Source organism: Theobroma cacao, chromosome 4 (genome assembly GCF_053813885.1).
Source record: "Theobroma cacao isolate CCN51 chromosome 4, ASM5381388v1, whole genome shotgun sequence".
Taxonomy (NCBI): domain Eukaryota; kingdom Viridiplantae; phylum Streptophyta; class Magnoliopsida; order Malvales; family Malvaceae; genus Theobroma; species Theobroma cacao.
The window spans coordinates 30,433,643-30,450,123 of record NC_142642.1 but is presented as its reverse complement, the minus strand read 5'-3'; the positions used below and the strand labels follow the sequence as shown (position 1 = coordinate 30,450,123).

At 31.9% G+C, this 16,481-nt stretch overlaps 1 protein-coding gene and 1 long non-coding RNA gene across 8 annotated transcripts in view; one reads left to right on the top strand and one right to left on the bottom strand.

Moving 5' to 3' along the window:
* Positions 1-10,585, top strand: part of SWEETIE (HEAT repeat-containing protein) — a 49,038-nt gene extending 38,453 nt beyond the window's left edge. For 3 of the 7 annotated variants that reach the window (XM_088805377.1, XM_088805382.1, XM_088805383.1), the window contains 17 exons: positions 1,713-1,936; positions 2,520-2,664; positions 2,769-2,837; positions 3,237-3,293; positions 3,434-3,520; positions 3,606-3,734; positions 3,900-4,103; positions 4,225-4,686; positions 5,710-5,775; positions 6,274-6,371; positions 6,474-6,570; positions 6,743-6,887; positions 7,833-8,143; positions 8,239-8,373; positions 8,462-8,626; positions 8,713-8,838; positions 9,275-10,585. In XM_088805377.1, the coding sequence (XP_088661503.1) occupies positions 1,713-1,936; positions 2,520-2,664; positions 2,769-2,837; positions 3,237-3,293; positions 3,434-3,520; positions 3,606-3,734; positions 3,900-4,103; positions 4,225-4,686; positions 5,710-5,775; positions 6,274-6,371; positions 6,474-6,570; positions 6,743-6,887; positions 7,833-8,143; positions 8,239-8,373; positions 8,462-8,626; positions 8,713-8,838; positions 9,275-10,297 (3,543 nt within the window). In that variant the 3' untranslated portion in view covers positions 10,298-10,585. The remainder of the gene's footprint in view (positions 1-1,712; positions 1,937-2,519; positions 2,665-2,768; positions 2,838-3,236; positions 3,294-3,433; positions 3,521-3,605; positions 3,735-3,899; positions 4,104-4,224; positions 4,687-5,709; positions 5,776-6,273; positions 6,372-6,473; positions 6,571-6,742; positions 6,888-7,832; positions 8,144-8,238; positions 8,374-8,461; positions 8,627-8,712; positions 8,839-9,274) is intronic. The other 4 variants (XM_088805381.1, XM_088805380.1, XM_088805379.1 and 1 more) reach the window with 4 other exon arrangements.
* Positions 10,586-12,334: 1,749 nt separating this feature from the next.
* LOC18602071 (uncharacterized) lies at positions 12,335-13,100 on the bottom strand. The gene is made up of 2 exons (XR_001927403.2): positions 12,956-13,100; positions 12,335-12,861 (listed from the first exon to the last, which is right to left on the bottom strand). It is a non-coding gene; the product is annotated as an uncharacterized LOC18602071 (long non-coding RNA).
* Positions 13,101-16,481: the final 3,381 nt, after the last annotated feature.

Sequence of the window (16,481 nt, the reverse complement as noted above, 5' to 3'; positions counted from 1 at the left end):
ACTTGGAATGATGAAGTCAATGGAAGAACTATCATCAGTAGCAATGGGCTTAATCTCAATAATTGGAAGAATAAAGTCCATGGACGAAGGCTCTTCACTATGCATCAGTTGAACAAACTCCTTAGGTGCTTGGACAGCCATAAATTTAGTTTCCAAATCTATAGATTCAGCCTTCTCATTCTCCACATTTTCAATTTTGAGCAATTCATGTTGCATTAACTCATCAGATTCTACCTCATGCATCCCATCTCTTAACTCTCAAAATTCACTTAAAGGAAAGCTCTTAAATTCTAAGATGCAGATCTTGTTTTGCTCTAACATGATGTAGGACAAGTAATCCAAAACTTAAAATACTCAAGAAAGATTACAAAATTCTCGACCAAATTCTCAAATATCAACATCAAATGCTCAAATATCCAGAAAATATCAATAATTCATCAATCTAAGCCTACTGAAACTAAAATAACTTGGGTATTTATAACTAAAACCTAAAATCCCTAGAAAATGTAAAATCCCAAATAAAATCCTAATGCCCTAATACTTTGAATAGAAGTAAAATAATATAAAATAACCTAAATAATCTAAAATAGCCTAAATAAATGTAAAGTTTACGATCAAACCCATAAAATATAAAATAAACTCCTAGATAACTTGACCTCTCAACTAGCATGTTTTCATCCTTCATCAGGATGCTTTGAGAGTGAAAATTTTCTATAGAAATTGATGAGGAGAATTCAAGCGGATGGAATGTAAATTTACCTTGGAAAGCAGTCTGGAGGAAGCAAGCCCCAACCAAGCCTTTTTTGCATGGAAAGCATTGTTAAGAATTTTGACCCATGATAACCTTCATAAAGGGGAAAAATTCATCTGAATGCGTGCTTTGTGTGTAAGGCCGCAGCCAAATCAGTCCATCTTCTTCTTTAAGTTGCTCTTGGGCAAAAAGGATTTGGTCCCCTGCTTTTGTGATGCTAGGTATCTCTTGGGTTTTAATGGGCTCGGTAGAAAGGTGTCATGGGCTTGGAAGGATGTGCATCCTTGTATAGATAGGAGAAAATTGATTGAGTTTATGGTACTTCTCTGTTTTTTGCCTTGTATGGAGGGATCACAAAAAAGGGCCTCCAAGAAGAGGAGGGATTTTGGTAGGCAATGGTGCTTGGTGGTATAGGGTGGCTTCGAATTTATTGATTTGTCTATTGTAAAAACGTGCCTTGTACTTGGTTGCCCTTGATGCCCATTAAAATTTTTGTTCTATTCACTTAGCTAAAAGGAGATTCAAGGAGGGTTGGCTGTAAGATAAACGTTTACTTTTATCTTCAGTTATTTCAGGCAATTGGGCCTTTTATTCCAAGCTGGGAGGATATAAATCAGATGGCTTGGTTATATTTTACGTGGGACACTTGACCATATGTTTCTTAAGGGCTGAAAATGCCTTCTTTCAACATGGTAGCACTCTCTGGTCTTGGAATAATTCGTTTGACCTTAGTTGAAAAAGGTAAAGGATAAAAACTTATCCTGTGTGTGTATGTCCTCTTGTGGCATCCCATTGTGTTAATGATGGTGTTTGCAAAGAGTTTGTAACATGTTGAAATGATTACTATTTCTTTGGTGTGTGAAACGTTGTTGAGGTGTTTGCATCTTTTGTCTTTTGTTTTTTTATTAAGTTGTTCACGTAAATTAGTAACAGAAGAACTTTTTTTCCAACTTTTGCTCAGGTTCTTTCTATGTCAACGAGAGCAACTGCTGAGATTAGTAAAGGTTCAGGAAATGATTCAGTTAGTGGTCCAGATGGTGACTCAAGGTTAAATTTTGGAGATGATGACGAAAACATGGTCTATAGTTCTAAAAATATGTTTCAAGGTCATGCATTTGAAGCTTCTAATGTTGGTTGTAATAGAGATAAGCACCTCAGATACCGAACCAGAGTTTTTGCTGCTGAGTATGCAAATCTGCTTTATCTTTATCCTTTGCTAATCTTGTTTCCCCTGTCATGATTTACTGATTGTCAATGTTATCTGAACCAAGTAACTGATCTAATTCTACTGCTGGTTGTTATTCTGTTCAAAACAATATATCTAGGCAAAGCTTTTGAATGATACCCAGCTCACATAATGTTTATGCTTGTGGAATGTTTGCTGGCATACTCATTATTCTAGCTGTTGGTTTATGTTATGTTGAATGAAGATATTGTATTTAGGGGGAAAATAATGCAGTGAATTTGTTAATATGATCCAAAATGCGATTTGTTGCATTGCCTTTAAGCCGTCTCGTTGTAAAATCTATTAAATTAGACTACTTCTAAAGTTCTTTGCTTCCCGTGTGGAACCCAAATGATCTAATTTCTATGTAAAGAAGTTTCAAAGTTGTAATCTGAGCCTCAACCTAAAAAAACCCTGAATGTGTAAGTCTATAAAACTTGCAAAATGCATCTGTAATATATTGAACAAAATGTCACTTTTCTGATTGGTTTTGTCTTTATCAGTAAGAAGATCTTCTTAGTTAAATAACTTGCCGGTTTATAGGTGCTTGAGTTATCTACCAGAAGCTGTTGGAAAGAATCCTGCTCATTTTGATCTTTCTTTAGCAATGAGAAAAGTTGCAAATGGACAGGCCTATGGTGATTGGCTAATCCTCCAAGTTCAAGAGCTAATATCAGTTGCTTATCAGGTTCTAAATAAAAAGTCATTAGCTTGTAAACATCTTTCTGATCGAAGGTCATTAAATTTGCATGACAGCTGACATTTAATTTTTCTTAATGTTATTTTTTGTAGATAAGCACAATTCAGTTCGAAAACATGCGTCCAATTGGTGTTGGACTTCTAAGTTCAGTTGTAGACAAGGTAAGATGGGAAATGCTAGTTCTAAAGTTTTGTTAGGTATTTTCTTCTGTTAAATACCAGTGGAGCTCTTGAATAAATATTTAGTGGCATAAAGTAGATACATTTGAGCTATGCAAATATTCCTAATCTGCATCTTATTTTACTGACTGAGTAATATGTTCGTACTTTATTTGTACCAATTGATATTCTCTTGTTATATGTTCTCTTAACCAATAATTCTTTTGGCATTAGTCTCAAACTAAGTGAAATATCAGTGGGTTCAATTAGATGTATAACTTTGAATTTAGAGTTCTCGGGTTCAAATTTTGAGAAGGGTGCGGGAGGGATAAGCTATTGAATGTTCAATGTTGGACAATGTTAATTGGTTTCTGTTATTTGACTTCTTTTTTCCACTTTCAGTTTGAAACGGTTGTTGACCCTGAACTTCCAGGACATGTTCTACTAGAACAGTATCAAGTAAGCCAATGAAGTTGTTGTATATTAGTATTTTCTCTGAGGATGTCAGATTTCAGTAGGCTTTGATACAGTGCAATGTGTATGATTAAATGAGTTAAATTTGATGGATTAGTAATTAATTAAATATTTATGAAATTCAGGCACAACTAATATCTGCTGTTCGCACTGCACTGGACACATCATCTGGCCCTATTCTTTTGGAGGCAGGTCTGCAGCTGGCTACTAAGGTGAGAACATTGTATGTTTACTGCAATATCTGCAAAAACTTATTGTGAACATAAATATGGATGAGATGACCTGTTACAATTTCAGATAATGACAAGTGGAATAATTAGTGGTGATCAAGTTGCAGTAAAACGCATATTTTCACTAATATCACACCCGCTGGATGACTTCAAGGACCTATATTATCCTTCATTTGCAGAATGGGTCTCATGTAAGGTATGTTCATTGCAGATAGATGGGTTTTCTGTATAGAAAAGATCCATCTCACATCATTAGTACTAGTAGAGAGCGGAGGTCCTCTCTATTTCTTATGCTTTTTATGCTTGTGGTATTGCTGTTTACAAAGATGAAGCTCTTATTAATTTACTGAATTTAAAATAGATCAAGGTAAGACTTCTAGCTGCTCATGCCTCTCTCAAGTGTTATACTTATGCATTCTTGAGGAGACACCAAGCTGGGGTTCCTGATGAGTATCTAGCATTACTACCATTGTTTTCAAGAAGTTCAAGCATTCTGGGGAAGTACTGGATCTGGCTTTTGAAGGACTATTGTTATATATGCTTGCGCTTAAATCTCAAAAGAAATGTAAGCTGAAATGGTTCTGAACCTGTTAATTTTGACGGATATAGAATACACACACACACACAAAAACATATATATTGTATAAAGTATAATAAAATATAATTTTTGTGCTCACTTCTTGCAGTGGAATTCATTCCTTGATGCAATTCAAGCACGTCTGGTCTCATCAAAGTTGAAGCCTTGTTTAGAAGAAGCTTGGCCAGTTATTTTGCAAGCACTTGCTCTTGATGCAGTTCCTGTGAATGTTGTTAGGATTGGAAACTCAGAAGCTGCTGTTGAAAATATATCAGTAAATAGCTTAGTATCTGGCTACAGTATGGTTGAATTGGAATCTGAAGAATACCAATTTCTGTGGAGCTTTGCATTGCTTGTTCTATTTCAGGGACAACATCCAGCATTTTGTAAACAAATTATACCATTAGCGTCCAGTAAAGCAAAACATGAAGAAGATTCTCCCTCTGAGGACATGAATTCTCCAGGCTTGAAGTTTTATGAAATTGTTTTGCCAGTTTTCCAGTTTCTTCTAACTCAGAAGTTTTTCTCAGCTGGTTTTCTTACTGTGAATATCTGTGAAGAACTGCTCCAGGTTGTGATCTCTCTCTTTCGATTTCCTGTTTATTTTAATATTTGTTAGCATTCCTTGGTGCTTTTTATCATTTGTAGTTTATTTATCTGTTTATTGGTCAATTTCTAGATTAAACAAAGGGGCTGCATTGGCTTCTCAGCATCAAAATTTTAGAAAATGTATTGTGCTACCTAAAACATTATTTTATTCTATAATCATGCTTTCGAGTTGCAATATTTTGATGGAAATCGATATGGGTGCCTGTGCAATCAGTCTAACCTATACTCTTTTGAATGTGTTGTTTGCTAAAGTTACTACTATGCTAAGCAGAAACTGTGTGTACTATAGATGATTTATTTATTTATTTTGTTCATTTCTGTAGAATTGTTTCCATAGGTAGTTTTGACTTATTTTGATGGGTACGCAAGGATGATGGTGGTATTTGGTATTGGTTTTGGTAATTTTGAAGACAGTCAGGACTTTGATGGTTTTTTACCAGTAAGGGCACCTTGTAGATGGTGACAATAGAGTCCTCTGAAATTGAATGGCTTGATTGATAACTCTTTGACTATGAAAATATTACTGAGAGAAGGAGAATGCCAGTTTTAAAAGCCTGAAGAAAAGAAAAGGAAAAGGCAAAAGAAAAAAAGTGGCAATTTTATGGAACATGTAGACATGGCTTACAAATTAGCTTCACTAATGACAGCTAGTAGACAGCATTATGTGTTTAACCAAATGACTCTTATTGTGCAAGTTTAAAGATCACATTAACAACAAATAGAAATTGAGGAACTTGCATTAGACATTCTAAAATAGTTTGATCTTCCAATGCATTTTTTCCATTTTGCTATTTAGGCTTTAAGAATCAACGTGTGTGTCAAACAGTATACATCATTTCTTCTAAAACTGCATTTAAGTTCAAACAAGATATTTAGTTTGGTGCAATAATTTCAGTCTAACTACTACCATCGTGCTATAATGATTCCTTCTATCAAGGTTGGCAAATATTTTGACTATCAATTTTGTCATTTCCAATTCATACAGGTTTTCTCTTATTCTATCTACATGGATAATTCATGGAACAGTCTTGCAATATCTGTTTTATCCCAGGTAACCCTCAGTTCAATTGAAAGCAATTCAGTTTTTGTGTCAACTATGATGATCATAAAGGCATCTCTTTGTTTTTCTTTTGGTCTTTTTGCGGTCTTGATGGACAAAAGCATTCACCAAACTGATATGAACCTGTGAGCATATTATGCAAGTGGCCAACTACACGACTCTTGCTTGAGTTTGGAGGATGTGTTTTCATTATTAAATTTCCTTCTCTTTACCATTATGCATAAATTCAATCTTCTTGAAGTGATATTTTTGCTAAAAATTATTTAAAATTAATTTTTTTGGTCATCCCTTTTTTAATTTGCATTTTGGTACTTACATTATTGAATTCCTTCCTTGACTTGATTAGAATTGCCTTATATTATCAGGTTATGAAGTTCTGTCAGTTTTGCATAATGATTGCTGAGTTATTAGTTTTAGTTGGGTAAGTTTAAAATGCTGAAATATTATAGGGTTGATGCTGAGAGTTTTATTTTCTATTTCTTTCAATAGATTGTGCACAACTGCCCTGAAGATTTCCTTGGAGCAGAAAATTTCACTTGTCTGGTGGTGGAACTTTGTGTGGGTTGCCTTTTTAGAGTTTATAACTGGTATAACATTTACCATGATCTCTAAAGTAATTTCAGCAGATGGCTAGTCAAATGCTCCAAAATTGTAACCTCAGCCATTAATTTCTTCTTTTCTGCATTTAGTGCTAGTGCAATCTCACTTGATCAAGCCGACTGGGAGGATTTAATTTCACCACTATTTATTGCTACGAAGACCATCATGAGGCGTTCTGAACCAAAAGTGCGCTCAGTGTCCTTGTTCAAATTTATATTATGCCATATGAGATTCTCTTGTGCCATAAATTCTTTTTCTTGCTTTTGTACTGAAAGATTTATCTTTGGCGTTGTGCCACTTTTATTGGTTATTGTTTTAATTGCTAAGTCATCTCACCACTGAATCACATTGTGTCAAGATGCAGAAGCAATTGAATTCAGTAGCGCTGGCATTTCTGTTGATTGGTTACAAATTCATTAGGCAAGCTTCAACTGAGCTATCCCTCTCAAAAGTTACTGATTTTGTGAAGAGTGTGAATTCCTTTTTGAAGAAACTTATTGATGGTAAGCATTTTTCCTGTTTTTTTCTGCGTACATTTCTAAGATAATATACATATACATTTTTCAAACATGGAATTTCTTTTTTTTTATGGGTCATTAATATGATCTAGTTAAGGTATTAGAAATTAATATCTAATATTCATTAGATTTATCAGTGAATATTTTTGTGATTTAGTTGAAATTTCTCAAAATATTAGTGTTCTAAATATCGAATCATGTTATGTCAAAAATTGATTTGGGTGCTTCAATCTTCGAATTTTGATAGTATTTCATCATCAGCATATCAGGAAAATATTTATGCCTTCCAGTTTGAAAAGAGTGTTTATCTTGTTTCCCTTTTTTTTTTTTTTTTTTTTTTGGGTGGGGAGCTGGGGAGGGGAATTGGAGGATATCAGTCTCCGATAAAGTTCTCATTGGGATTCTATAAATACTTTAGATGAAGTCTCAAGATTAAAATGAGAAAATATTACTGCTATCAAGCCAAGTAGTAATTAATCACCAATAACAAAAAGTTTTGTAATTAATGCATTGCTGTACTTTAAAGTTTTTAGGTAAAAGGGAAAATTGTGTAGAAGTAAGAAGAATGATAAACAGTATTCAAAGAATCGTGTTGAATAAGCCTGTGGAATTAACAGCAATTATGGAACAAAAATAACACACTGCTTATGCTGTAGCTATGGTGCTTATCCTGTACCCACATTTATCATCTAGTTGATTGCAGAATACCACATTCCATTTTGGTTCTTTTTTGTTTTTTCGACAAATGATCTTGAAAACAAGCGCACATGCACACACACATATATATTGAAGAATAACTGTACATACATCAACTAGCCTGATAATTCAGCTAGATTAATAGCATTGTCACATATATCAGATATGATTTTGTCTTTTAGGCTGTTGACTCATTGATAACTGCATGGAGGCTAATTGGATTTTATATTACAGATGCTTCTAAGCTTGGTGATGATGCCATTGTCAACCAGAGAACAATTTTGTGCACTTCTCTAAATGAGATTGCTGGTTTGACTAAGGATTGCATTGAAGGCATTTGTCTGCTGCATAATAAGAGATCTGACTTGCGCAAACTACTGCTATTGAAGCTTGCATTCTCTATGGAACAGATAATTATATTGCCCAAGATAATGCTGGAAATTCAATGTCTAGAAGGCAACAAAGATAGTGATCCTATCTATTTCTCGGTGTTTAAATTTTGCACTAATTGTATGCAAACTATACTAAATGACTCAAATGTACAGGTACTTAAGCTTTTATGTGTTCAACGTCTAGGTTTACAGGCCTGTTTTTATTTACAAAAGACTGAGATAGATAATGAAAAACTTTTGGGGTACAGGTTCAGGCAATCGGGTTGCAGGTGCTGAAAAGCATGGTGCAGAAAAGCAGCACTGTAGAAGACAATAGTTCCATAATATTCATTATTGGAGAGCTGGTTGGGGACATTCTCACCATAATAAAAAACACATTAAAGGTGCACCTTCTATTCTTATCCAAAAATTTAAATCATGTTGCTGTTTGCTAACAAGTGTTTTGAGCATTTGCGTGATTTTTGGTGACAGAAACCCATGACTAAAGAATCAGTTGCTATTGCTGGGGAATGCTTACAAGTCCTAATGCTCCTGCAAACACTGTCAAAAGGGAGTGAATGCCAGAGACGGTTCATGAGTCTCCTTCTGGAACCCATTCTTATGATCTTCTCAGCATTAGAGGATGATTGTTCTCAGGTAATTTTGGCAAGACCCTTTTACATTTGGAATTGGAACTACTATTTTTATTGTTGTTTTGAACAACCTTATTATTATATGGGCAGGAAGTCAATGACATAAGAAGCACTGCCCTGAGGCTTGTTTCTCATCTTGCTCAAATTCCTTCTTCTGCTGATCATCTCAAGGATGTCTTGTTATCAATGCCTAAGATGCACAGACAGCAACTCCAGGTGTTTTTCTTGCTATTTTCTTCTATATGGATGACAAGTTTGTCTATGGCATTTGGAAGAAAAGGAAAATGAGAAAGCAGCTCTGACATTTAGCTAAAATTTCAACTTTGCTCACTTGGTTAACTGTCTTGTTAGATGGAACCTGATGGCTTTTTGTGCTTCAATAAACAAAGATTGAATTGCACCAACAGTTTTTGTCAACATCTTTCTGGTAGAGCAATTGATTGAAAATATTCAAGAATTTCCTCAAGCCTAAATTACACTGCTTTGCTGATAGAAATAGGAAATTTCAGTCTTTGTTGCCATAATTTTATGATGTTGCAATTTCTGATTTCTATTATAATATATTGGAAGAGTTAAATGGCAGAATTTGTTTAGAAACAATTGATGTTAATGAAAGAATAATCCATTTTGACAATCACCATTCTTGTTTCAGGGGGTTATTCGTGCTTCTATAACACAGGACCACGGTGCAGCACAAATGAAATCTATGTCACCAGCATTAGAGATTAAACTACCAGTGCCAGTGGAAGGAAGGAAAGAGGACAATTTCCTATCATCAGCCACTCAAGTAAAGCTTAAACAGCAAAGTGAAGAAAGTGATTTACCTCCATCAGCCAACCCTATAAACACCAATAATGATGACATGGAAGAAGATGAAGAGGACGAAGATGATTGGGACACCTTCCAGTCTTTTCCGGCCTCAAAGAATACGGCTGAAAGTGATTCTGTAGTTGAAAATGTTGCAAAAGACCCAGGCCCTGATGAGAACTCTTCTGCTTTGGAAATTGGTACTGTTGACTTTGAACAACATCCGTCTGCTGAAAATCTCAGTAATGTAGAGACTACTAATGCAGAGCATTCAGAGTTTCCAGCAGATATAATATCTGATGGCTCAGGTGACAGAGGTAAGATGGAACTACTTGACTCTCTATCAAACCCTGTTATTGATCCTCATGAAAATCAAGATCGAGAAGGAAACAAGGAACTAATATCAAGCACCGATAGTGAAGTCAGAGAAGTTCCAAATAACGGCAATGAGAAAATGTCATCTGACCTTCAAGTTGTTGAAGATGCGAAAGTATCATCTGTAGAGATAGAGGATTATGAGCAGAGAAGGGACAACCCAGTAGCCTCAACTGAACCTCGACATAGTGAAGGTGATGAAGGATCAGTCAATGCAGTCGAGGATCATGAGCACCAAGAGGAGAGTCCGGATAATAAAGTTGATGCGTCACATGCTCAGGCTCCTGAAGGGCTTGCTGGTAACGAAGCCAAAGAGGAAGCTGAAGGTGAAATTTATCAGTTACAGAATAAGGAAGCTGGTGAAGATGTTAGAGAAAGAACGGAGAATAAGAGCAATGTGCAGGAAAGAGAGAGCCAAGATAACTTGGAACCACCAAACAAGGAAGCGGATAAAGCTAATTTAGAATCTGGTGAGGGAATTGATAAGATATGAGTTATTTTTGGGGAGAAAAATATAAGTTGGTGTAAATATGAGCTTGTGGTTTCGGGCGGTTTCATAGGAAGGCTTAGGATCACTAAATGCTCCAGTTTTGTATTTAATTGTGCGTGCAGGATGGTGCAAATAAGATTTGATTCTCATTTCCCTGCTTTCTTGACATTTTTAAAATTTCCTTGTTCAGTACGAAACCAGGACTTTTTTTTAGGTTTTTCCTCCTTTATGGATTTTACTGCCCTGACTCTTGCAGAAAATTTTATATTAATTTCATTTTTGGAGATTAAATATTGATTTGTGCCACAACCCCTCACTTCCTAAACTATGTGGTATTGTCAAGTTTATGCGTATTTTTCTGTGTCCCACAATGTTTGCTCACGCACAAGGATAAAAATTACACTTACTAATAAAAATAGAAGACATTCAATTTATGGGTTTGTTTGGATTAATAGATTGATGAAATTTTAGCTTTGTTTTCATTTTGAACGATGAATTAACGTCCTTAATTATCATTTTCCTCTCAACAGACATTAGAGATTAATGTTGCAAAGCAAACTTTGTACGAGTTCATGCAGGGTTGCTTCCTTTGCTTTTATTATTTGCCTTTTTATTTTATTTTTTGCCAGCGGTATTAAATAACAAAAGATCAATCAAATGAAATTTCAAATTTCGAAAACATTAATTATTATTATTATTTTATTTTTTAAAAGATGGTGCTATATATGATTGAAATTTAAAATTTTTTTTTTAAATTTTATCTCATTCTTATCGTTAGAGTTGGAGTTATATCTAAGTGATATATGATATAGTTTTTAGAAAAAGAAATTAGATAAATAAAATTGAAATTATTTTTCAACTTTCAAAAAAATGTTTTTAAGAATAAGAAGTACATTCCAAAGTGAAATTATATATTTTAATTTCACAACCCAAGTTAGAGTGACCAATCATGGAGAAAAATAATGGTAAGAGTCACAAGTGTATCAATTTTATAGTTTGGTTGCTTCCTTGCTTGCTTATATCTTTGGCAACTGTTTACAAAGACCTACAAAGTCTCGTCAAGCCTGAATTCAGGCAATCCAAGTAGCAGCTAGGGTAGGTATCGCTGCCTTGAAGTTCCAACTCGAAGGAAGATTAGTATACACAAAAGGGTTGGAAAATGGAAAACCAGACTGATGCATGTTGAATATATGGGGTTTAGCTTTTTATTCCGATTTCATTTTCATCCTTTATCTTTTAAATTGCTTCATTTTAAGTCCTTTATTTTTAAAATGATTTTATTTTAGTATTGACGTGATGTTTATGTTGCACGTGTACACATCATATAGATATTTTTGTGACATTTCACGTGAACATGGAAGAATGTAATAAAAAAACTAAAATGAAACTATTTTAAAAGATTAAGAACCTAACTAAAATAATTCAAAAGTTAGGAATTAAGTGGAATCAGAGTGAAAGGTTAATTATAGATCATGGATGGGACGTACCTCATGATAACACATAGCAACAACATGTTGATTCAACTGGTAAAGTTGTACCAGAAGTGGTTTTGAGTTATAATGGTGAAATGATTTGAAACAATTTATTTATTTTTAAAATCTTTATCACCAAGATAAAAAAAGAAGAAGAAGAGATCATGGATGGAATTTACCACAAGATAATATATATTACTAACATGTTGATTCAATTGATAAAATTATATAAAAAGTAATTTTGAATTAGAATTAGTGATATGGTTTGAAGCAACTTATTTATTCTCAGAATCTTTATTACCAAAGACAAAAAAAAAAAAGAAAAAGATCATGGATGAAATTTACCTCAAAATAATATGTATTAACAACATGTTGACTCAATTCATAAATTAGTTGTCTAAAAAATGATTCTGAAGTAGAATCTGTGACATGGTTTAAAGTAATTTATTTATTTTCAGAATCTTTATCATTAAATACAAAAAAAGAAGAGATCATAGACGAAATTTACCCCAAAATAATATGTAATAGCAGCATGTTTACTCAATTGATAAAATTATCTGAGAAGTGATTTTGAATGAGAATCGGTAACATGTTTTGCAATAACTTATTTATTCTCATAATCTTTATCGCTAAAAACCAAAAAAAAAAAAAAAAAGACAATCTCCTGCCTAAGGAAGTCCTCCTGGTTATTTTTAGGTGAAACGGAAGTTTTCGGTTCAATCTTACAAAACTTGGCCTTCGAGCTATTTTACAGAATAACTCCATCTTTCCAGCCGCTTTTGCATATGCAGAATGCTAACAACATATTAAAAGGCTACTCATTCAAAGGGCCTGAGTGCTGTTACAGTCGATCGAGTAGGATAATTAAACTATGAGGAAGGGTTATAGTTGCTGGGCACAGCGTCTAACTTGTGCAATAATAGCGAGAAGCTACTCCTACATGGGGAGACCTTCCGACTAAGGTCCGAGGCCGAGGTTAACCAGCCATCTAACTTTCACCACCTTTGCACAAGACAAGTAACTAGCTGCTTCTTGCTCAAATGAGTGTTCCATACAGATTTCTTATACATTCCTTCCCTGCACAGAGAACCAAATCTAATAGGAAAATGATTCAGGTTTTTGCCCAAAAAAATCCTGAAAGAGGGGAGAAGAGAGAGTGAAAGAAAACCAAAAGGCAAGGATTATATACCTGATCTTTTATGATTTTCAGAGCAAATATATTTCTAGCATGGCCCTGCTCTTCATCAGCTTCTTTATCTCTATTGTTTTCATGAAAACAATGAGAATAACTTGGAAAAGAAGTTAAAATATTCATGAGAAATTTTGTATAGGCCTATATTTTGAAGCTCTATAAAATATGAATGATAATCTGCTGGCTGGGTATTTATAAGCTGTTGGCCACAAGTCAATAATGCTTATCTCCCTACAACGTGCATTTTTTTTTGCCCTACTTTTACCATTTGTAATCATATTTATAGTCAAATCAGAATTCACTTTACATTTGATGGTTAAAAATGTGAAAAGTTTTATTGTAAAAAAAAAACAGCTATTTTGTTTGTAGTTGTTAAATTGTACTTTTCCTGCTTTTACTCTCACATGATGAGTGATTTTTCATAGGGTAATTTCACTCCTTGTCCCTAAAATTTGGGTCTAACCATTTTCATCCTCACATTTTGAAATACCACATTTTTATCTTAATTTTTAATTTGATTGAATTACTTTTTAATCATCTAATTTTTCAATTTTTTTTTTGTTTTGATCACTCAACTTTGAAATCTGATATTTTGTTTACTATCATTTACAAGTGTTATTATCTAACCATTAAAAAGTTAATGACCATCTCATATGTCATTTCATATCATTATAAATGTCAATTGCTCTGTTAAGTAAATCAAATCCATGTGACAATAGTTTTTAAAAAAAAAATTATTTTTTTATTTTTTTGTTATCATGTAGACACAGTTACATGGCAAAGCAACTAATGTATAATACCACGTTGGATGTCTATTATTTTTTAAAAGTTGAGTGACCAAAATAATAATATTTAAATATTGATGACCAAAATGTTATTTTCAAAATTGATTAATAAAATAAAAAAAATCTCGAAAAGTTAAGTGATCAAAGAGATAATTTACTCATTAATTAAAGTTAATAGTTAAATTTAGAAAATGACATTATATATATATATATATATAATGAAAATTTGAAAATAAAAATACGACATTTTCAATTATAAAAATAAAACATGTGCAACTTGTTCTTAATCATATTACAGTTAAGTGGGATCGTTGCATATGTAAAAGCTACAGGGTTGACCCTCGGGTAGAGCCAACAAGGGCTTTATACTCCAAATTTAAGGAAGTTTCGTAATTTTATAATAATTATAATATAATTAATTATATTAAAAATATATAATAATTAAAATAATTAATAAAATATTTACATATGATCTCTTATGCCTAATACATATGTATTTTCTCTTACTTTCACATCCTATTAGTTCTCAACTATTTATCTCATTTTCTCTTACTTTCTCATTTGCTATTAAAAATATGTAAAAGTCAAAAATAATTAATAAAATAAACTATTCTTTCATTTTTCTAATTATGTGCTTAATAAATCTCAAATTGTTTTCACTTCCCAATTCCTATAATGCTATTAATTTTCAATTATTTCTCTCATTTTCAATCAATTAATAGTAATATAAATTTACATTTACTATGATTTGTTTTAAATAAATTACATCTAGAATGAACATACAACTTAAATTTTGTGACACACGTATCATTCGTAGGAAAAAACAATTTAATGAGAATATTGATAATGAAATAACAAGATCTCGTGAAAAATCATTTAGAATTAATTACTTCTCAAATATATTACTTCAAACAATTTTTTCACTCTAAAGTATATTTCATCAATTTAAGACATATGAAAATATTTTTTATTTTTCTATTTAGAGGTAAAAAGTTGAAGTCATTAGACAATAATAGTTTGAAAGAATGTTGTCTTAATTTTGAATGTTCTTTAAAATATAACAACTTTTTTGATATTAATGGTTTTTAATTATTTTCAGAGTTAATAATTTTAAAAGAAATTATATAAATGAAAGATAACAATCCAATCGACATACTTAACTTGATTCTTTTCCAAATGCATGTATTGCTTTTAGAATAATGTTAACAATTATAGTAATGTTGCTTCAGAAAAAAAAGTTTTTCAAAATTAAAATTAATAAAATCTTATTTAAAATCAACAATATTTCAAAAAAGATTAAATAGATTGTCTATATTATCAATTAAAAAAGAAATATTAGAAGAACTTAATTATAAAACTTTAATTAAAAATTTTACGTCTGGAAAAATTAAAAGAATAAAATTTTAATAATTTTTTTAAATTTTAATAAAAAAATATCATTTGAATATTTCGTTTTAAGATTTTGAAGTTATTGAACCATTCCTGAAAGCTATATATTACTAATTAAAAACTAGTAATGATTTATAACATTATAAGTTCCTATTTTAATTTTGTCATCACACTTAATTAAACTAGTAATGAATGAGACTTGAGATTAGCAAACTAAGAGGTAATGATCTCAAGTTTTAAATTAATATAAAAAAGATGCATTTGTACCATCCACACCAATTAATGGTTTCGAACTTAAAAGAATGAGTTGATAATGCTTGGTTTTAATAAATAAAATTAATGAAGGTATGAAACTGTAAGATTTTCAATTCGAATCACACTATATTATGACTTTAGTAAATTTCGTGTTTGGTTAATTTATTCGATTTATTAATTATAATAGCAATATCATTTTCTTTGAAAATTGTTTGATTGTTATATTATTTCAATTTGTCTATGTTATCTCACTAAATTATAAACTCTTATCCCTTAGGAGTGAGTGTGAAAATGAGAGGCATGCAAGATCGTAGCATTATCCTTTAGGGTTCTTGCCTATTTTACAACTGCCATTGTACCTATGGCCCTACATATCCACAATTAATTTCTTTTTTTTTTTAAATAAAAAAAGGAAAAAGAAGATAGACACAAGCCAATGAGGATTGTACCTTTTCCATGGCCAACCTACTTTTAGTACGTATTTAATGTTCTTAAATTGTTTCTTCCTTGGTAAAAAAAAATATATATTGTAATCTTTTACGGTCTTTTTTATGTATTTAGGCTTTGGTTGGCTGTCTTTTTTTCAAATTATTATTATTTTTTAAAATTAATAAAAATAAAAGTAAATAATTAAATAAAATGCCAATTCAAAGATAATTGTTTCATATAAAACAAAATCAAGTATTCTATTCTTATAAAACTGAATTTTTCTACATTTAATTATCTAAAAAACATTAATTGTCCCACTCTTATACAGTTTTGTTATTTAAAAGGGGTGGCTCGATTTTGAAGTACAATGAATACGTGGTGTTACATCCGAGCTTTGTTTGTTAGGGTACTGTTTTTTGGTTTTTTATACATGGGAAGGAATCATCCTTAATTTTTCCTTTTATCTTTTTTATTAATAAATAAAATGGGTATAAAGTTTTAAAAAATTTAGATAAATCTTTATTTTTTTATTACATACAATTAAATATCTTTATTTTTAATTTGAGTTAAATAAATTTTTATGATTAATGTTTGATGAATTGTTCTAAGTTAAAATGTCGTTTGTTATTTTATATTATGTAACACTAACTAGACGTATTAGTATA